Source organism: Vombatus ursinus, unplaced genomic scaffold, assembly GCF_900497805.2.
Source record: "Vombatus ursinus unplaced genomic scaffold, bare-nosed wombat genome assembly UNPS02014801.1, whole genome shotgun sequence".
NCBI classification, from domain to species: Eukaryota; Metazoa; Chordata; class Mammalia; order Diprotodontia; family Vombatidae; genus Vombatus; species Vombatus ursinus.
Window position 1 is genome coordinate 15,646,043 of NW_020954579.1, and position 21,894 is coordinate 15,667,936.

General features: G+C 43.0%; 1 protein-coding gene across 2 annotated transcripts; it reads right to left on the reverse strand.

The window, feature by feature from the left end:
* Nucleotides 1–309: 309 nt before the first annotated feature.
* SLC16A5 (solute carrier family 16 member 5) lies at nt 310–21,624 on the reverse strand. Of its 2 annotated transcripts, none has more exons than XM_027873197.1 (5): nt 21,525–21,624; nt 9,163–9,380; nt 2,355–2,498; nt 1,149–1,946; nt 310–573 (listed from the first exon to the last, which is right to left on the reverse strand). In XM_027873197.1, exons 2-5 carry the CDS (start codon nt 9,359–9,361, stop codon nt 326–328), a joined length of 1,389 nt encoding a protein of 462 aa, XP_027728998.1. In that variant the 5' UTR covers nt 9,362–9,380; nt 21,525–21,624; the 3' UTR covers nt 310–325. The 2 variants fall into 2 exon arrangements, with proteins under 2 accessions (XP_027728998.1, XP_027728999.1); XM_027873198.1 differs by lacking the exon at nt 21,525–21,624 and adding an exon at nt 21,394–21,500.
* Nucleotides 21,625–21,894: the final 270 nt, after the last annotated feature.

Here is a 21,894-nt window from a genome sequence, read left to right on the forward strand (position 1 = left end):
AGAACAAATCTGGTTCCCTCTGCCCAGTGCTGCTCACAGCCTCCCCTAGTTCTCTCGGAGATAGACCTTGCTGCTCCTTCCCGAGAGGTGGGAGAGGCAGGGAGGTGGGAAAAGATACAAGCAAGGTCCTCTTTCTGGTCCCCTCAAGGGGAGAGAGCCAGGGGTTCGAGGAGCCTTCTGATCACAGGGTAAGAGAGCTCAAGAAGCTAGTGCTTCATTGGGCCTTGAGTGGGGAGACCAACGAGACATAATAAAGGGAGGGCTAGCACAGGAAGGCCTAGAGTCAGGGAGGACTGGTGGTCTATGCCCCCTCGAGCTCCTTGGCTCAGACACTTGTGACATATGTCACATATGTGACTGTGGAGTGTGGCTGAGTCGAAGGCTCCTCTGTGCATCTCTGGGCGAGGTCCTTTTCCAGAGTCAGTTCTTCATGGACTCTGTCCGTCATTTGTTTCTCCTTATTCTTGTTGAGAATGAAGAAGCTGAGGCCCAAGAAGAAGGCAGCTGAGATGAGGAAGAAGCTGGACATGTAGAAAATGTAGCTGAAGTTGCTGGTAGTGTCTAAAAGTAGACCTGCATGGGAGAGGGAAGCCAGGTTGAGTGAGGGGAGGCATGCAGGGAGCTTAGGAGCTATTTCTGAGGGTCATCCTCCCTGATAGATTCCCAAGTCCTGAAAAATTACATAAATAACGTAGCATTTTCCTGTTGTCAAAGTGAGATTCTCTGGGAAGTGGCCAAGGTAGGTAATATTATCACCATTTTATTGTTGAGGAAATAAAGGTCATATAACTAGTTAAGAGGCCAGCAAGGCTTGGATCCAGGCCTTTGGGCTCCAAATCTCATACTTTTCTCACTATATCATCTACTTAAGTCAGACTGTGTGGTATATGCAATTTTCCTTCCCTGGGCACCTACATATAGGCTTATAATATTTAGATCTGACAGGGGCCTTAGATACCATCTAGTTTAGCCATCTCGTTTTTTAATAGACGAGGAAACCTGAGGCCTAGAGAGATTAAGTGACTTGCCTGGGATTACAGTTATGGTAAGTAACAGAACCAAAACCAATTTTTCCTCCCACAGTAAGTTTCCTTTCCCAGATACTATCCCCAGCATCCTTCCCCAACTGGTAACCTCTGTATCCTCACCAGCCAGAGGAGGAGATATGAGGACGGTGAAACTCTCAAGGACGGTGAAGAGGCCCAGGGCACTGGAGAATCTGTTCATGGGCACTATATCCATGAGCACCTGGAAGAGCAGAGCCCCGATGCCACTCATGGAGATGCTGTACACCAGGCAATAGAAAACCAGCACAGAGAATCTGGCTGAGATGACACAGATGAGGTTACTCAGCCCATTTAACAAGACTGCCAGGGCAAAAAGGTACACACGATGACCAGCAAACATTGACCAGCCAGCCACCACCCCAATCACAGGCCTGAGGAATATGTTGCTGAAGCCAATTATGGAGATGAGCAAAGCAGCCTTGTGTTCTTCTATGTTGTGGCTCAAGGCAAAGGGCACCAGGAAGATGTGGGGAACCATAAAGCCCATCAGCAGCCATACCACACCCAGGGTATAGAAGCGGTAGCCCTGGTTCTGGAGGAAGACGTCAAAGGCCAGATGTCTCTGCACAGCCCGACCACAAGTCAACAGACAACCCGGTTCGGGGACCTTGTTGGGTGGGGGGTAGGCTGACTCAGACTTAGGAGCCACAGGCCTCATGACAGACCCACAGATGCAGCAATGAAGGAAGACCCCACCAAAGATCAAGAAGGTGCCTCTCCATCCGAAATCCTCCAGGAGGTAGCGGGAAAGCAGGGGCCACAGTGTGATTCCAATGGAGACACCAGCTGAGGCCAATGCGTTGGCCAGTGCCTGGTGGTAGGAGAAGTAGTGTCCCAACACTGTGATTCCTGCCTGAAAGCTGAAGGACATGCCCAGGCCTGTAGTGAAAGGAAGAGATGCCATCTCAGTGATCCTTCTAGATGGGTCTCCTAAAGCTATGATGAGAGTTGAGGTCCATTCCCCACACCCAACAGTTCCTTAAGGTGGCAGTTTTGCCCCTTTCCCCACCCACTTATCTAGCCCAGCTAGACATGGATTGGCCTCTAGCCCATGACTGAGGCTGCCTCTAGGGCATAAGCCAGAGATCACTTCTGGAGCAAGCCAGAACAGCACAGCATTCCTGTCTTTAAACAGCCTGTCCATCTCTCTCTCTCCCCAGCTACACTTCTCAGATCTGCTGTCTTCCCTTCCATCTTCTGGTACTGTTCCTCCAAGACCCCATCCCGCCAAACCCCGGACATAGGAGGTTAGGGGAAGAAAGAGGGAGGGCAGCTGATGGCTGTCACCTGTGATGAATCCGGCTGTGATGTAGAGCTGGCTAAGGGAATGGGAGAAAGAGCTGGCCACCATGCCTGAGCTGGCCAGGACTCCTCCAAGCATCACTGTCATGCGGCAACCAAAGCGCTCCACCAGTATACTGCAAATGGGCCCTGCGGGAAGGGGGTGAAACCAGAAAGAAAGAGAGTGGGACAGGTTAGGGATGGAGGCAGAGGGGAGAGCCCAGAGTCCTGGAGAGTAGCGCACATTTAGGGCATGAGGACACATTGGACCAAAGGGAACTTGTTCATCCTATCCCATTCCACAAAATCAGACAAGCTCCAAGTTAAAAGGAATTTCAGTGTCTAATGGTTTCCTGAACAGAAATCCTTTCTGCAACATTCCTGAAAGGACATTTTAAGATCAAAGGGAGCTTTTCCATCCTATCCCACCCCATAGGAATATAGAAGCTCAAGGTTGAAAGGAACCTCAGTGTCTAATGGTTTCCTGAACAGAAATCCTTTCCACAACATTCCTGAAAGTCATCCAATCTATACATATGCGTCTAGTGATGTTGAACATACCACCTCCTGAGGCAGCCCGTTCTACCACAAAGCACCTAAGCGGTACAGTGGATAGAGTGTGGGACATGGGGTCAGCAAGATCTGAGTTCAAATTCAGCTTCAGATACTTTCTAGTTTTGTGACCCTGGTTGAGTCAGTTAACCGCTGTCTGCCTCAGTTTCCTCATCTGTAACATGAAGATAATAACAGCACCTACTTCACAGGGTTATTTTGAGAATAAAATAAGTAAGGCTTTTTGCAAATATTAAAACACTATATAAATGATCATTCTTGTAATTGTTGCTGTTGTTATTGTTAGCATACAGCTCTATTTGTCAGGAAGTTTTTCCTTTCACAAGGCCTAAAGCTGCCTCTACTTCTGCCCTCTGAGGCTATCTCAAGTGAACTGATTTTCCCAGGTCTTGTGTCCTAAGTAGCTTATTAGGTTGCAGGAAGTTAATGATTAAAAGCTTATGTGTAGGTAGTCTTCAGACATGGAACCCTGGAACAAGGATTGGTTAAATCCATTAAGGTATGCTTAGGGGGAAATCTTCCAACCTATTTCTATATCCAATGAGGGCATAGCACAATCTAAGACATAGATATCTGGAAATGAGCTATCACAGGCCATCTGTTGCTGGGCAACTAAGCAGGACAGCACCTTGAACCCCACTCACCCCACTTCCAGACATCCGACTAACTTTAGTCCCAGTTCCTGTACTCACTATGACTCAGAGCTTTTTCAAATGTCACCTTTCCCAGTGATGTGGCAATGTGAGAAAGAAAGTATGAGTATGTGCACAGATTAGGGGTGAACAGGAATGTGAATGCCAGAGATTATGTGTGAAAGTGTATGGGTGGTTGTAATAGTGGGAACATTATAATATGGATGAGTTTGTATGTAATCAATGTGATTATAGAAGAGAAGGGCAGGTGTGGATGTGTATGTACATAATAGAGAGAGCATAAGAGAGGGAACCACAAATCCGAGATATGAATCTGTAATTTGTTTGCTGCATGACCTTGGGGAAGTCAGTTAAATTCCCTGAGCCACTTCAATTTCCTCACCTGTTAAATGGGGAGAATAATAGTTATCTACTTCATAGGATTGTTCACAGCAAGAATTAAATGATGTAATGAAAACTCTGTAAAAGTAAAGAGCTGCCTGATGCTGTTCAGAGCACTATGAATTGGTCCAACCATTTTTTTTTTATACAAGAGAAACAACAGCATGTTTATTGGTACATCCAAGCATCACAAAATCTGAAATCCCAAAGATTAGAGAACTCTGACTAAATGGTTTTCTTACAAACTGTTCTTTCTACTTAAATTGAATGTTCTCCTGTCCCATATGTATCAAATATGCAACAATAAGGAGGGAGTCATTTCTCTATTTTACACTTCCATGGGCAACAGAAACTGTAAACATTTGATGGTCCTCTGAAAGCCCATTTCAGGTAGACTGTGGCCGGTCTCTTCAGAAAAGTGCAGCTTAACTGGTGTGTATACTGTGGACAGTTTGATCCAGTCATTCTAGAAAGCAATCTGGAATTATGCTAAATTACTAAAATATCAATACCTTGGACCCAGAGATCTTGCTGCTAGACCTCTACCCTTAAGGAGGTCAATGATAAAAAGAAAAGTCTCACATATTCCAAAATATATACAGCTCTATTTGTTAGGATGTTTTTCCTTTCACAAAGCCTAAAGCTGCCTCTTTGCAACTGCTCCTAGTTCTACCCTTTGAGGCTACTCTTTGTAGTAGCAAAGAACTGGAAACAAAGAACATGACCATCAGGCTGAACAAGTAGAGGAGCATGAATGTAATGTATTCTTGCGCTATCAGATATACAAATGTGATGAATACAGAGAAGCATAGGAAAACTTATATGATGAACTGATGCAAAGTGAAAGAACTAGGAAAACAATGTATACAATGACTACAACAATGTAAATGGAAAAAATAATAAGATAAGAAGTGAATACTATGAAATTATAATGACCAGGCTTGGCCCCAAAGAAGAGCTGCAAGAATTTACTTCTTTAGGGGCAGCTAGGTGGCACAGTGGATAGAGCACCGGCCCTGGCTTCAGGAGGTCCTGAGTTCAAATCCGACCTCAGACACATAACACTTACTAGCTGTGTGACCCTGGGCAAGTCACTTAACCCCATTGCCTAGCCAAAAAAAAAAAAAAAAAGAATTTACTTCTTTCCTTGCTTTGCAGAGTTAGGGATTTATGGGTATGGAACACTGCCTGCAATGTCCAGTTTGGTTCATGTGTTAGCTAGTTTAGTTGAACCAATTTTTTAAAATCTTTTTTAAATTCTTTGTTATTAGAGATATCTTCTTGGCAGGAGGGACAGATTGAATAAATCAGTCAGTTTGATCCCCACTAATTAATTCAACATTCCACAAACACTTATTAAGTAGCTATTATGTTCTGAGCATGTATGCTAGGAAGGAAAAGACAAAAATGAAACAACACTTGCTCTCCAAGTAGCTTACATCTGATTAGAGGGCAAGGGAATAAGTATCTATTAAGGACTTATGTGCCCAGCATTGTGCTAAGGGCTGAACAGACACGTCAGTTGATCCTCACAACAATCTTGTAAAGAAGATGCTATTATAATCTCCAATTTACAGATAAGGAAACTAAGGCAGACAGAGATTAAGTGACTTGTCCAGGGTTTCACAACTAGTAAGTGTCTGAAGCAGGATTTGAACTAAGGTCTTCCTGACTTCAAGTCCAGTGTTCTATCCATTGTGCCACATAAGTTAGTATAAGGAACATTAACTTGTATATTAAAGTCTCTTAGTATGAAGTTAGTATACCTCAGAAGCAGGACTTGAATCCAGGGCTTGCTGACCCTCAGTCTACTCTCCCAGCCACCATTCCTTTGTATAAGGGGCCAGAAATCTATCCCTTCTCCTGCCAGGACATTCCCTAGACTGGGGTCTTTTACCCCCACTGCTGGAGGATGAGCTAAGGACAGGTAGTCTCTGTTCCCATCTCTCTGCCAGCTCTTGTAATCTATCTCACCACAACAAATCTCATGAGAAAGCAAGGAAAAACATTCCCTGGTGATTGGAAGACAGCTGAGAGACCCAGCAGAGCATGCTGTGGGCCAAGTAAGAGGGGAAGAAAGGGAGGGAGAGGAAACCTGAACCAGCTTCTGTTATCCTCTTCATTCTTACTATCTAGGGCCAAGCTGAGGGAGGTAGCATGTGTGCAAGGGGTGTGGGTGTGGGGTGTGTGTGTATGTGTGTGTGTGTGAAACACACCCAGTCCAATGGGTTGGCAGAGGATTTCCTTCTCTGTCGGGCACTCTGAACATCCTGGCTACTTTCCCTGTTCTTTCCTGGAGACCTCCTGGAATTGGCTGAGATCAGGAATGATCTCAGTGGCAACCCATTCTAGGTTACTAAGACAAAGGCTGAAATCAACACTCTTGCCAGGAAGCAGCTACTGAAACAACCTCTAGGGACCACAGTGGGGGGGGGGGGGGGTTGGGAAGGACAGTCCCAGCAGAGGCTGATTCAGGGCCTGAGAGGGAGAAATGGCTTATGTTTGTAATAGCCTAAATAAATATATTGTCCTATAGAGGTTTTTCTTTTTTTTTCTTTTTAGGCAATTGGGGTTAAGTGACTTGCCCAGGGTCACACAGTTACCCATAGAGTTATAAGAGAGGCAGTCCATCATAGTGAACAGGAAGTCAGTCTCCTATCCAGAAGACCTGGTTTCAAGTCTTGCCTCTGGGATATACAGGCAAGTCACTTAACCTCTCAGAGGTCTGGGCAACTCACTAAGGCTATAATTTGCAGAGAAGGTGCTGACCTGCATTGGTAGAAGGAATTTCTTCACCAGGGGGTTCCTGTACTAATGAAATCACAGGTGGAGTCCCTTTGCCCATCATTAAGTGCTTTATATATCATTTTATCTGATCCTCAGAAGTTCTGTGTAGTAGATAAAACCAATTATAATTGACATTTATATAATGTTTTATAATTTGCAAAGCACTTTGTGTAGCATGTAAAGTGGCAATGCATGATGGAAAGGCTCCTTCCCTACCTCCTGTCAGTGAAGAGCAGGCACAGATACTCCCTGACTGCTACCTGGCAGGGTATGACAATTGACTGCTGAACTGGAACCCCATCCCTAAGGGCTCCTATTCCTGCTGACTCTGTTTATAGGGTTGGTGGAGGGGATGCTTGTCCCCTACAAGGTGGAAAGCTGTAAGCTTAGAGCGTCTTAGAGAAGCCCGTATCCAGGATGGGGTTGTTCCTTCTTCATATCTTCTCGGCTTTGGTACAAGGCCTTGTGAGATCTCTAAAGGCAGCTGGCTCTTTCCTGGGTACTAGGACATCAGGGTACCAGTTTCCACAGCAGGTGGGTCATAAATAGTGACAGAGGTTGACCAGCCTCTGGTCAGGGAGAGATCTTTCCCTTGACTAGGGAAAGATTTTAGGAGGTAAGAAAGAATTCACTTAGCACTGATGGGGCTGTACACAGGGAGGTAAGATATGAAATAGTTAATGAGTAGCACTGTTGCAAATGTCTCAATGAAGCCTCTTAATCGAAGCCTCTTAATCATTCTATGATTCTTTACTGCCTGGCATTCCTCCGTGTGGGAGTAAAACTGCTTGTGTCATGCCTGATTCATCTTTGTTTGTATTCTGGGTATGTTTTTTACTTCTTCCTAACCCCGACTCTCCCACTGGGAAGAACCCCTTAGACTAGGACGAAAAATAGAGTTGTTCATGTGGCTAATGTGGAAATATATTTTGGATGACTTCCTATTATAATAGGTATTATATTTCTTACCTTCTCAATGGGTGGTGGGAGAAAATTTGAAACTGAAAATAAAATTTTTTTAAAAAATGAAAGTAAACAAACAAAAAAAAAAAGAGTTGTTCTTCTAAATTGAATTGACCTCATCCACCTAAGGTCACAAAGCAGCTAGGTGGTATAGTGGATAGAGAGTTTTGCCTGGAGTCAGGAAGACCCAAGTTCAAATCCAGCCTCTGATACTTACTAGCTGTAAAAACCTGGACAAATCACTTAACTTCTGTCTGCCTCAGTTTCTTCAACTGTAAAATAGAGATAATAATAACACCTACCTCCCAAGGCTGTTGTGAAGATAAATTAAAAGCACTTAAACCAATGCCTCGCACACAGCAGGCATTTAATAAATGCTTATTTCTTTCCTTCCTCTCAGTTTTCCCACCCCTATCCCTCCAGCTCTCTAGAAAGTACCAGGGAAAGCCGTATTTCTTGGCTCTATCTACCTCACATATTAATGTCCTGGTCCCTCACTTCCTCTTCTCACAGTGATGAGAATTCTCATTGGATCCAGCGCAGACACAGTGATTGCTTCCTGGGTGGCTTCTATCTTCTCCTGGAATAAGCTGCCTAATCCCTGACCAGACAGTTCTGGAAACACTCCAAGGAACAAGAAGATCATAAGCTCATAGGATCCAGGTCAGAGATCTATAGCTTGAATGGCCTATAGACACCATCTAATCTAATCTCCTCATTTTGCAGATGAGGAAACTGAGACCCAGAGAAAGTAAGTCCCTTTCTCAAGGTAGTAAGTGGCAGGCTGAAGATCTGAATCTGGGTCCTGTGACTTTCAAGTTCAGTGATGTTGTAGTTAACGGGAGAGTCTTAAGAATAATTACAGCATACTGGCAAGTACCCTACAACTAAATTTGGGTTGTACCACAACCCAAGCCACATTGGGTGACTCCCAGCCACATCCACAGCCAGCATCATTCTAGTAGAGAACCAGTTCCAGGGTCCAGGGAATCCTCCAGAGCATGAGATTCAGTAGCACTGAGCAATACCACTAGCTGCTGCCACACAGCTAGTAAGTGTTATGTGTCTGAGGCTGGATTTGAATTCAGGTCCTCCTGACTCCATGGCCGGTGCTCTATCCACTGCGCCACCTAGCTGCCCCTCTAAAAAGTATTATTAACTCATATGTCAAAGGAGTAAGTTGGACCAGATGATCTCTAAGGCCCCTTCTTGCTCTCACATTCTAGGATTCTATAATTCACCTCACCAACCAGCTGTGTGACCTTGGGCAAGTCATTAGACCACAGGTTCTACTTCAGTAGAATGAGATTTTAGATTAGGTGCTTTCTAAGAGCCATTTTTCAGCTCTAATACCCTGATCCTAGGAGTTAGGACTCAAATGAGCATGCGGCCCCTAACCCCACTCCTTCAGCCTCATGGTCTATGTTTCCAGGCCCTCCCCCTTGAAGGGAACTCACCTCCAGCGTGAAGTAATGCGATCAGGATGGAGGGGAACCAGGATGTCTCGCTGTTGCTGGCTCGGAAATCATGCTGGAGGTCAGCAAAGAAGATACCGATACAAGTAGGGAAGCCCAGCGTCAGGCCCTGCACCACTATGGTGGCCAGCAATACCACCCAAGACCAGCTGCTTTCTATCTGCTCTTGGGCCTGAGGCATTCTCTCCTGCAGGAGTCACCTAGGTTCCGGGAGGAGAAAGATGGGGTCAGGAATTAGGCCAGTGGCAGCCTAGCCGCTTGCCTTCCCTTTTGGCCATCTGCCACATTCACAGGAAAAGCCCAAGCCCACACAACAAAAACCTGTCCCTCCTTATAGGCATGGCTTCCAGGGCTACCCAGGTTCCCCTAAAGTGGTACCACCCTCTGAGAGGTAGTAATTGGCCCACACTCTGGCTCCCAATCCCAATCCCATTTCCTGGGGCCAGGTAGGCAGGAGATAAGGGAGGGGCCTGGGAACAGGAATGTCTCCATGAGGATGAATGGGGCAGAGTGAACAGTGCCTTAAGTCAGGCCCCTGAGCCTCTGAGAAAGCTAAATTCTCTACCCATCTCTCCCCCAAAAGTTTAGAGTGGAAAAGAAAACACGGCCAACACCATCATTTCACAGAGAAGTCAACTGGGCAGGAAGGACAGGTTGTAAAGAGCAGAGGGGAGATGTGAATCTAGATCTTTTGACACCAGGCCATGCCCCCTTGCCACAGGAGGGAAAGGGGCACTCACTCACTCTATCACATGCCTAATCCTAACGAAGAAATGTTAAAAGCTTCCTACCCAGGCTCTCTTTATGCTAAGGCTGATTATGTTTTTACTTTCAGGTGTTTGCTGAAGCAAGTCAATTACAGTCATAAAATTCACCTTCATTTGCCTTGAGAATGCAAGGGAAAACCAATTAAAAAGTAATCCCATAACGAGTACTTACCAATTTTTGAATACCTCTAGTTCTGCCACTAACTAGCTGTGTGACAACCTTCCCTTACTACCTCCCACCTCCATAAGTTACTCTCTCCCAGAGCCTCAGTTTCCTCCTTTGTTGGACTAAAGGACCTCTAAGCTCTTTTCTCACGCTGCTGGAATTCTAAGAAGGTTTAGAACTGAAATACCCTCGAATTCCTCTTCCTCCCTCCAGGATTCCACATCACTCTTGAAAACATCATTTACTAATGCCTGAATTAGGACCTTACAGAATCGAAGGAGAGAATATTTAAAGCTTTGTGTAACCCTTAATGGTGCTAAATGAATGCTATTTATTATCATTGTTATTCTTTTGAATGACTCTACATTCCACAGCCTAAAAATGCAATTCGAGGTTACATACCACTTGTTCATTCATTCAACAAATTTTGATGGGGGAAGATGTATATTTATAAAAATTATATTCATGATGATCTGCCACAGACATATAATTCAAAAAAACATTTATTAAGTGCCTACTGTATGGAAGGCCCTGTTGCAGATACTCAGATGTACTCCTGCGATGGGCACAAACACATTAGGGTCAAGGCTTCTGTGGAGGGGCCCAGTTGATACTTCAGTGCCAGTAGGGACCTCAGTGATTATTTAGTTCAACCTCCTCATTTTTACAGAGGAAGGATCCAAGGTCCAGAGAAGTTACCAAGGTAATCCATTCAAGATCCCTCACTAAGTGGTACTGAGTGGCAGAGTTGGAATAGAATTTGAACTCTGAACTTGAGTCCCAATTCAGCACTTATTTCACTAAATACATGTGGGACAAGAGGGAGTAGGTACCCTGTATCATGAAGCTCTAAATATCCTGAGATCCTTAAATCTATTACTTTCTGACCAATGTTGTCTTAGTCAGTAAGTATTAATTAAGCGGCTACTATGTGTCAGGCACTATGCTAAGCACTGGAGATGCCAAGATAGGCAAAGACAGACCCTGCCACCAAGGAGCTCACAATCTAATACAGGAGACTGCAAACAACTATGTTTAAATGAGCTAAGTAGAGGATAAACAGGAAATAGTCCAGAGGGAAGGCGCTAGAATTAAGGGGAATGATTTCCTGCGGTGGTGGTGGTGGTATTCAGTTGTTTCAGTCCTGTCTGACTCTTCATGACCACGTTTAGGATTTCCTTTGCAAAGATACTGGAATGGTCTGCCATTGCCCTCTCCTTTGTTCTTAAGGCTGGCGTTATTTGAGGAGGGGAATTCATCAATCATGTAACGTCAAAATGAGAAGAGACCTTTGAAACCCAACCCTTTCATTTCAAGATGAAGAAACTGAGGTCCAAAGTAGGAAAGAGTTTGCTCCAGATCATACAACTAATTAGAGGCAGATCCAAGATTGGAACAAAGATGTCTTGACTACCAAGCCAAACCTCTTTCTAGGGCCTTATGCTGATTCTATTGGGGAAGACTTGATTGCAGAGCTCAGGAGGTAACTTGGACTATGGAAAATTTAAGATGCCCACTGGGCCAATGGAATAGATAGTGTCTCCTTATTACTTCCAGAATCAAATACAAAATGCTCTGTTTGGCATTCAAAGCCCTACATAATCTAGTCCTGCCCCTACCTTTCCAGTCTTCTTATGCCTTACTCCTTAACATGTATTCTTTGATCCAGGGACACTGGTCTCCTGGCTGTTCCAAGAAGAAGACGCTCCATCTCTCAGTTCCAAGCATTTTCTCTGACTCTCCCCCCTGTCTGGAATGTTCTCTCTCTTCTTCTCCACCTCCTCAATTGCTTGGTTTCTTTAGGTCCCAGCTAAAATGCTACCTTCTACAGGAAACCTGTAGGAAGGGTAGCTAGGTGGTACAGTAGATAGAGATCTGAACCTAAAGTCAGGAAGACCTGAGTTCAGATTTTACTAGCTGTGCGACCTTGGGCAAATCACTTAATACTGTTTGCCTCAGTTTTCTCTTCTGTCAAATGAGCTGGAGAAAGAAATGGCAAACAACTTTGCCAATAAAACTCCAAATGGGATCAAGGATAGTTGGACACAACTGAACAAGGAAAGGAGGGAGGTTATTACCAGGGTGCCCACTCCTGCTGCCTCCCTCATCTCACCATTTAGGAGCACCATCAGAAACACTCAAACACTTCCCTGCCACCTGCTTAAGCCATTAACACTCCTCAAAGCTGATATTTAATCCTTGGGACTGAGTGTTCTCTCTGAGGGTGCTTTCTTTAATGAGTCACAGTTGACAGGCCTCTGACCTCAGCACAGAGCTATGCACCTCCTGTCCCCTTTCTGCCTCTCTACTCCCATCAGAAGATCTAGCTGGAGGTGGTTGAACTGACATTCGCCCCACCTTTGGAATAGGGGCCTGAGTGTGTCTGCCTGAGCGCTTCATCCCCAAATTCTCCTGACTTCCAGTTTGGTGCTCTTTCCATTCCCCTCCTCCTCATCCCCTATAGCTATCCTCACTCCAAAGACCAGCGACTGGAGCAGACTCTTTGGGATCCATGCACCTTTCACTTACTTTAGGATTTGTTTCCTCAGCAAATTTGAAAGGTCAAGGGCCATCAGTGGATCCTACTCTGTTCCTCCCCTGACAGTTAGTCAAGTTTACTCTGACCTCTAACCCACCTATAAACCCAGCCCTACCACTAATATCCCAGCTCCTCTGATTTCCCTTCTCTGTCTCTTTTTCTTTCCCTCTTGTCCTTTTTTTTTCCTTCTCTTTCTTTGGATCTCCCCGTTATTTGTTATTATTTAATACATAAACTTGACAAACATCAGCCAATATAAATGATTTTTATATAATAAAATATAAGTTTTTATATAATTGTATATTAAATATATATTAAATAAATATATATTAAAATATAAAAAAATAAGTTTTTATATAATTAAGAATCAGAAAAAAAATAAAAAAGACAAGCTAGATGGCACAGTGGACGGAGTACAGGATGTGGAGTCAGAAGACTTCATCTTCCTGAGTTCAAATATGGCCTCAGACACTTGGTAGCTGTGGCACTGTGGGCAAGTTATTGAATCCTATTTGCCTCAGTTTTCTCATCTGTAAAAATGAACTGAAGAAGGAAATGGCAAACCCCCAGTATATTGACCCCAAATGGGGTTATGAAATTAGACACAAATGAAATAACTGAACAACATAATGTGATTGAAGTGACTAGATGGTACATGGATGAAATGCTAAATTTAGAAGTCAGTGAGACTTGAATTCAAATCCAGACTAAGGGGCTTACTAGTTATGAGACTATGGACAAGTCACTTAACCTCTCTCTGTCTGCCTCAGTTTCTCATCTGTAAAATGAGGATGATAATAATAGTCCCTTCCTCCTAGGGTTGTTGTGAGGATAAAATGAAATGATCTTTATAAAGTGTTTGACAAACTTTAAAGCATCATATGGATGATAGCTATCATATTATGCACAGCTGGGTTTTTTTAAGTATATATTAAATTTATTGTAGTAGTTCCAACACTATCCTGCTTAATGTGTCCCTTTCTGAACTTCCACCTCTTCTTATACACACACACACAGTTTTCGTTGCACTATCACTTCTCCCCCTCTCCCTTTTCCAAAAATCCCTTCTATTACAAATGACTAAAGTAAAGCAAAACAGATCCATACATTGTCCATGTCTAAAAAGTTTATCTTGGGCAGCTAGGTGGCGCAGTGGATAGAGCACTGGCCCTGGATTTAGGAGGACCTGAGTTCAAATCCGGCCTCAGACACATAACACTTACTAGCTGTGTGACCTTGGGCAAGTCACTTAATCCCATTGCCTTGGCAAAAAAAAAAAAATTTTTCAACAAAGTTTATCTCTTTCTGTACCTCTAGTCAATCATCTCAATTATAAGAGTTGGAAAACAAAAATCATCATCAGTCCCCTGGAAGGGTGTCTGGTTGTTGTATCAATCATAGCTCTCAAGTCTTTTACAGTGGTTTTCTTTTACAATGTTATACTTATTGTATAAATTGTTCTGTTGGTTTGCTTATCTCACTCTGCATCAATTCATATAAATCTTCCCAGGATTCTGAATCTGTCCTGTTCTTTCTTACACCACATTACTATTCCATCACATTCCGATGCTTACTTTTGTTCAACCATTCACCAGCTGATTTTGTTTGCAATAACCAAAAGTGCTGCTATAAATATTTCTGTGTATATGGTTCCTTTCCTTCTTTCTTTGATCCCTTTTAGGTAAAAGCATAGTACAGACAGCTCTTGCTTTATGTAAGTGAACCATTCCACAGACCACTACTTAAGCAATTTGGGGGGGGAGGAAGAACATGGGGAAGGGAAGGAGGGAAGCAAGGAGGACATATGGGGTATGGAGGACAGAGAAGATAGAACAAGATGGGACAGGAAGAACATGTGGGGGGGCAGACACATAGACAGGAGAGGATGGGTGACAGGCTGAGCAGGGCTGTAGAAAGACAAATAGATGGGGCCTGGACCCTGAGGGCTGAGAGAGGGAGTGGGGCAAAGGTCTCTTGGGGTGATGGAGGTCTCCAGCCAAGCTCCCAATCTGACAGCAGCAGCAGTGGCAACCTCTCAGCACTTGCCAATGTACTACTTTCACTTGGAGGGTTTTTTTTTTAAAGTTTTTTTTTTTTTTTGGTGGGGGTGGGTGGGACAGCACAGTAGTGCACAATAAAATTAATTTTTTTTTAAATGAGGACTTTTCAGAATTCTTTAATAAAGTCAAATGTGCATAATGTAAATTTACATTATGTAAGAACTGCCTGTAATGATATCTTTGGGTCAAAAGATATGTAGTTTATTGACTTTTTGGATATAGTTTCAAATTGCTTTCCAAAATGGCTAGAACAATTCATAGCTCCACCAACTGTGCATCAGTTTGTCATCTCACAACTCCTTCAACTGTTATCATTATCACTTTTTGTTATATTTCCCAATAAAATGGGTCTGAAGTAGAACCTCAGAGTTATTTCGATTTGTATTTCACTTCTTAGTGATTTGGAGCATTTTTATTTGGTTGATAGCTTGCCATTCCTTTAAAAACTCCTTCATGTCCTTTGACCATTTATATGTTGAATTAGCTATTATATATCTATATCAGACTTTGCTGCAAAGATTGTTCTCAATTAACTACTTTCCTTCTAATTCTAACTATACTGATTCCATTAAAACATAACTGCAAAATGTATAACATCTGGGAATCCAGTTAACAAGACACATAGGAATTATATGAATACATATACAAAAAGCTCTCTGCAGAAGCAAAGACAGGACTAAATAATTGAAGAGCAATTAATTGTTTATGGTTAAATCATACCAATAAAATTCAAATGACAATTTATAGATTCAGTACCACTCTTACTTTATAGGACTAGAAACATAATAACAAAATTAACAAAATGTCAAGAATCTTAAGAGAAATAATGGGAAAAAATTGGGAAGGAAGGAGACATAGCAGTACCAGATCTCAAACTATACCATAAAGCAGTAATCATCAAATCTATCTGGTACTGGCTACAAAATAGAAAAGCTGATCAGTAGAACAAACTAGGTACACAAAACTCAAAAGCAATTGAACATATAATAGTATAATGTTTGGTAAATCTAAGGATTCTAACTATTGGGTTAAGGACTCACTATTTGACAAAAACAGCTTGAAAACTGGAAAGCAGTCTGGTAGAAATTAGGTTTATTTTGAACAACATCACACAATGTACTACAATAACCTCCAAATGGATATATGACTTAGACAGAAAAGATCATAGAAACAAATTAGAGGGCCTGAAGTCTGTTTTACTTTTGACTGTTCCCTCTTCAGCTTTGCCTTCCCTTTAAACCCCCTTCACTATTCTCATTTTCTCTCTTTCTTAATTAAGTTTAATGTATTTCTCATTCAAATTCTGTGTATACATGTAAGTGTTCAACCATCATTTGTCTGATTCAGATATAATAGAGGTTCACAAGATTCTTGCTCCTCTCATACTCCCCTTCCTTCATGTTTGAATCCTTTGTTTAAGCACTCCAATTAAGAAAAATAGTTAGTTCCTTCCCCTTCTTCCTTACTTGTCTCTCTATACTCCTTTTTCTTTTCTCTCTTAAAGTCAACAAAACAGAACAGAACAAAAATACACTTGATCTGCTGTCTGTATGTTACTTAATTCCTTCTGTGACCTTTAAAGACAGTATAATTCTGAAGAGACATTCCCCTCTTTTCCTATTAGAAAGTGATCACTTCATCATTATTTAACTCCTTCCAAATTGCTCAAATGTATTTGCCTTTCTAAGTTTATCTTGATCATTCCCCAATTGATAAATGGTCAGAGGATATGAACAGGCAGTTTTCAGATGAAGAAATTAAAGCTATCTATAGTCACATGAAAAAATGCTCTAAATCACTATTAGAGAAATGAAAATTAAAACAACACTGAGGTACCACCTCACACCTAACAGATTGGCTAACATGACAGAAAAGGAAATGATAAATGTTGGAGAAGATATGGGAAAATTGGGACACTAAAGTATTTTTGGTGGAGTTGTGAACTGATCCAACCATTCTGGAGAAGCAATTTGGAACCATGCCCAAAGGGCTATAAAACTATGCATACCCTTTGTTCCAGCAATACCACTACTAGGTCTGTATCCCAAAGAGATCACACAAATGAGAAAAGGACCCACATGTACAAAAATATTTATAGCAGCTCTTTTTGTGGTGGCAAAGAACTGGAAATTGAGGGGATACCCATCAATTGGGGAATGACTGAACAAGATATGACATATGTATCTAATGGAATACTATTGTTCTATAAGAAGTGATGAGCAGATGGATTTTGGAAAAACCTGCAAAGACTTACATGAACTGATGCTGAATGAAGTGAGCAGAATCAGGAGAACGTTGTACACAGTAAAAGCGATATTGTTCGATGGTCAACCATGATAGACTTAGTTCTTCTCAGCAATACAATGATCCAAGACAATTCCAAAAGACTCATGATGGAAAATGCTACATCCATACTAAGAACTATAGAGTCTAAATACAGATGGAAGTATACTATTTTCACTTTCTTCTTTGTTTTTTCTTTCTCATGGTTTTTTCCCTTTTGTTTGATTCTTCTTTTACAACCTGACTAATGTGGAAATCCGTTTAACATGATCATACATGTATAACCTATATCAGATTGCTTGCTGTCTTGGAGAGAGGAACGAGAGGGAAGAAGAAGAGAGAAAAATTTGGAACTCAAAATTTTTTTAAAATTTTTTTTGGCTAGACGATGGGGTTAAGTGACTTGCCCAGGGTCACACAGCTAGTAAGTGTTATGTGTTTGAGGCCGCATTTGAACTCAGGTCCTCCTGAATCCAAGGCTGGTGCTCTATCCACTGCGCCACCTAGCTGCCCCCTCAAAATCTTACAAAAATAAAAATGAATGTTGTAAACTATCTTTAGGAAGTGAAAAATAAAATACTTTTTACAGAAAAAAAACCCAAGTTTATCTCAGCTGTTATGTTTGCATTTCAAAGTTTTCTGTGCAGCTATTGTCTTTTCATCAAGAAGGTTTGAAAGTCTTATATTAAAAGTCATAATACTTTTTTAGAGGGGCAGCTAGGTGGCGCAGTGGATAGAGCACCAGCCCTGAGTTCAAATCCTGCCTCAGACCAAACACTTGACACTAGCTGTGTAACCCTGGGCAAGTCACTTAACCCCAATTGCGCCCCCCCAAAAAAAATTAAAAAAAAAATCTAATGACCAGATTTTTTTGTTTGGTCATGATTTTCAGGGAAACCAATGCTTCTTAAACTCTATGTTTTCTGAGTCAATTGTTTTTGATAGCAGATGCCTACATTTTCTTTTATTTTTTCAATCTTTTGACTGTTAAAATATTTCTTTTCTTACGATATCACTGAATTCTGATTACATCATCTATTTTTTCAATGACCAATTTTCAATTAATTTTCAAATCAATTTTTTATTTTAAAATTTAAATTTAATTAAATTTAAAATTTTAATTAATTTTAATTACTTTCTTCAATGATCAGTTAATGAAGGAGTCTATTTTCAAGGAGTCTACTACTTGGGTAAGGTTTTTTACCTTTTATTCTAAATTATATTCTACTTTTTAAAAATCTCACTTCATTTCTCCCAGTCATTTTATTTTAGTCATTGTAGCATCTACCATAGTATTTGTTATGGAGTTACTCTATCTAGGTTTACCTCTTGAGCGTCTCTTAATCTATAGTATATCTTAATTGTGTTTGGTGCATTTTAAAAAATTTACTCATAAATAATAAATTCTATTGCTACTCTAGAAGGTGGAGTAGAATAATATAATGAATACTATCACTACTCCAGAAGATATTTTGAAGCAAAGGCTGGGGGGGGGGGCGGCGGTGTGGAGAGAGAGTGTAGGGCCTTGGGACACCCAACTGATATTCAGGGCTGGGTAGGGGCAAGGCAGGAAGTGTAATGGGAGTGAGCAGTAGAAGAGGATACACTGATCTTGTTCTTTTGACTGCTGGCTCCTGGGTCTGTGGGTCAAGAGTCTGGAAGGGAAGGAAAACACTCAGCCCAGACTTCCCTTGGCTCTTGGGGGCTGGAATGTTCTGGCCTTTCTAGGTTTCTTAAGGGTTTGGGGTCAGGAGTGATGGAGGGTCCAGTTCACTTTTGCCCCACTTTTGGCTCCCACTCCAAGGCCCTGGTCCTCAGGAGTCTCCTAAACCTATTCCAGACCACATTCAGGAGAGGATAAATCTCAGCTCTAAATTCTCTGGGGCAGGTACCCAGAAACTTCCAGCATATCTTTCATCCTGGCCTTTGTCAAGTACCTTGACTGCCCTCAACCTGCTGCTTCTCCCCTCTCTTCAACCCCTTTTCCTATTGTCCTCACGTTTCTCCCTTTCCTCCTTTTCTTCCTGGATTTGGAGCCAAAGGACCTGGGTTTAAATCCCAGTTCTGTCTCTTACAAGCTGTGTGACCTTGGGAAAATCACTTCCCCTCTTTGCCTGTTTCTTCATCAGTAAAGTGAGGTTAAACTAAATGACTTTTCAGGTCCCTTCCAGCTTCAAACCTAATGGTTTCTGCATCTAAGCTTTTTCAGAAATCCCTTCTCTAAACTCCCTTTAGAAGCCCACAGAGGGATAGGGACTGCTTTGCTCACCAGGACTTACAGCCAGCCTCCCTCCTACAAATCAATTCCCCACATATTTCAGGAATTTCAAGTTGATGTGAGGGATCACCTATAGTATTGCCCATTATATCAATATTGACCATGACTACTAAAATCATGCTAATCCATATGCAGAAATTTCCTAGTTACTTAGGCTGAGAACTCAGCCTTCACTGTTGCTCTACCCATTGGCAGAGGCGATGCCTGAGAACCTGACAACCATCTGGTTGTCTGGGACTATCCAAGGGACAAATTGATGGCATACCTACTGAAGCAGGGCCAAATGTCTACAGCATTACAATTACAGGGAAGAAAGAAATGAGTGACTCAGTTTCCCTATTTGCATTATCTATATCTTCCAGGGAAGCTGACTTTTTGTTCATCATGGAAAAGTAGGCATAGTGAACAGAGCCTTCCTGGCCCATGTTTTCAGAGAAAAGACTGACAGCAGCCTGGCCCTCCTAATCTTACCTTGGGGGTTCTAAAGCCAGTTACTGCCCTACCTATAGAGCTAAGCCTGTCAGGGCCAAGGGAGGTGCTTCCTGGTCTTATCTCTCTGGATGAGGGTTCCAGATTCTTTACCCTCTTTGACAAATCTGTACTTGGGTCTGCACAGGATATCTTAAGGAAAACATAATCCTTACCCTTTTAAAATCTTTGTATTCTATCCTCCTGACTTTCTCTCATTGACACCTCCTTATCTAAAAACAGTGCAATGCTAGACTGTTCCTTGCCCTTTCTATGGGTTTCAAGTAAGCATCACTCTAAACCTACAGAAAACATAAGGACAAAATGAGATCCATGCTTCTCATGTAGAGACCCTAAGGTAAAAGTCAGATTCAAAAGTGAAAAATTAGGGTTTCATGTTTGTGAATCTCATGTCTCAAACTGTAGGGACCCCCCTTCTTTTCCTACCCAATGTCCAGGCTGTGTCCCCCTTTCCAGAAAACAATCCTGGGGGGCTGTCACCCCCTGGAGGCTGCTAAAGGACAAAAGACTCCTCAACCATTTCCTCTCCCAAACCCAGATTAGGCATCAAGGAGGTTCTGAAGGTTGGACCCAGAGATAGGGCTCAGTGTTCAAGTTAGTTCTTGTCTATCTCAAAGATCCCAGGGATTAGAGCTGGTACTTCCCAGGCTGCAGAGGCTGGCAACAAATTATGAGGCACACCTGAAATGGGATCTCCTGTTTCCTGGACTCCTCCAAGAAAGAGAGAGAGAAACCAACCTGAGATTTTTGGATTCTATTGTTGCCAAGGGAACCCAAATAAGTCACTGACCTCTCTCTCTTCTCCCCTTCTCAGCACATAAATGTGACCTCTGATGTTCCTAGTATGGGGTGGATAAGGGCAGAGAATGCAACCAGAAAGTGGGGAATAGGCAAGATTAGGCAATGTGCCTGGCAGATTGGAGGCAACTAATGCTTTTTTGATTGACTGATCAGACAAGAGACATTTGGACAGAGGTGAACCCTGCAGATGTAGGATTTCTCCAACTCCTCAAGGATATGGGAATCAGATTTGCAGGAGAAAGACTGACTGAGAAAAAACTACTGGTGAGCTCCAGGCTCTGCCTTGTGACCCTTCTCAGTTGTCTTCGTTTTCACCTTACCTACCTCTGGTCTGGGGGACTCCACATACCCTGAGATTTAAAGGCAACATCAGGATTTGCAGAAAGAGGCAAAGGAGCAAGCTTTGGGAATCACTGATGGGGACTGAGTCCACTGGGTTCCCAGGAGAAAATTTCTCACCCCACCCCATTCCAACTCCCACAGGTGTGTCTCCCAAAGTAAACCCTGCTTGAGAAGAGGGCCAGGAAAACGTGTGTACTGGCCCCCAAGCTAGCATTGCCCTCTGGCTTCTCAAACAATCATAATCGTGCCTTTTAGAATTAAGAACAGCAACCAACAAAACAATGAAACAGTCAAGAAGCGCAGGGTGGATTAGGCAAGACTGGTTAGGGGGTAAGTTTGCTGCCAAGCCCCAGTGTCATCAAAAGGGTGGAGGATCCCATGCCCGACCGCCACCCCTCCTAACCTTTATCTTCCACCCTGAGCTTAGCGCGGCTTTTTAAAGAAATCTTCCCCATGATCTTGGGCTGCGGGGGTAGAGTGGGGGTTACCTTGGGAAAGTGCGGGGATCCCCAGCCATGGGGCGGGGTGTGGAGTGGGAAGCAGCAGAAGGTGTTAACCCTTTGGGGGTGGGGTGGGGGCATCGGCAGGGGAAAGGTCCCTGCCTCCCCATTCGGCTCACCGGTTCACACAGGGCCCCCATGCAGAGTGACTCCAGAGCTAGTGTCTCCTCTCCCTCTTGCAAAGCAGAGAAACCGTTTCCTGCAGCAGGTCTCCGGTCTCTTGTCTCCCCCCCGCCCCCCGCCCCCCGCCCCCAACCCACGCTCCCCACCTCTCGCTTTATTCTTCCCTCCTTTCCCCTCCCTTCCCCGCCCCAAGTGGGAGGGTAAAAAGGAAGGGAGGAGACTCCGGCCAGCCTAGGCGGTGTAGGTCCGGAGGAGGGGGTGGAGGGAGACCAGAGGCTGTTGGGAGCTTTCTTGGAGGAGAAGAAGTGTAAGGATCCCAAGCGTAGACCCATTCGTCCAACCTAAAGGATCTGGGGCCATCCCAAT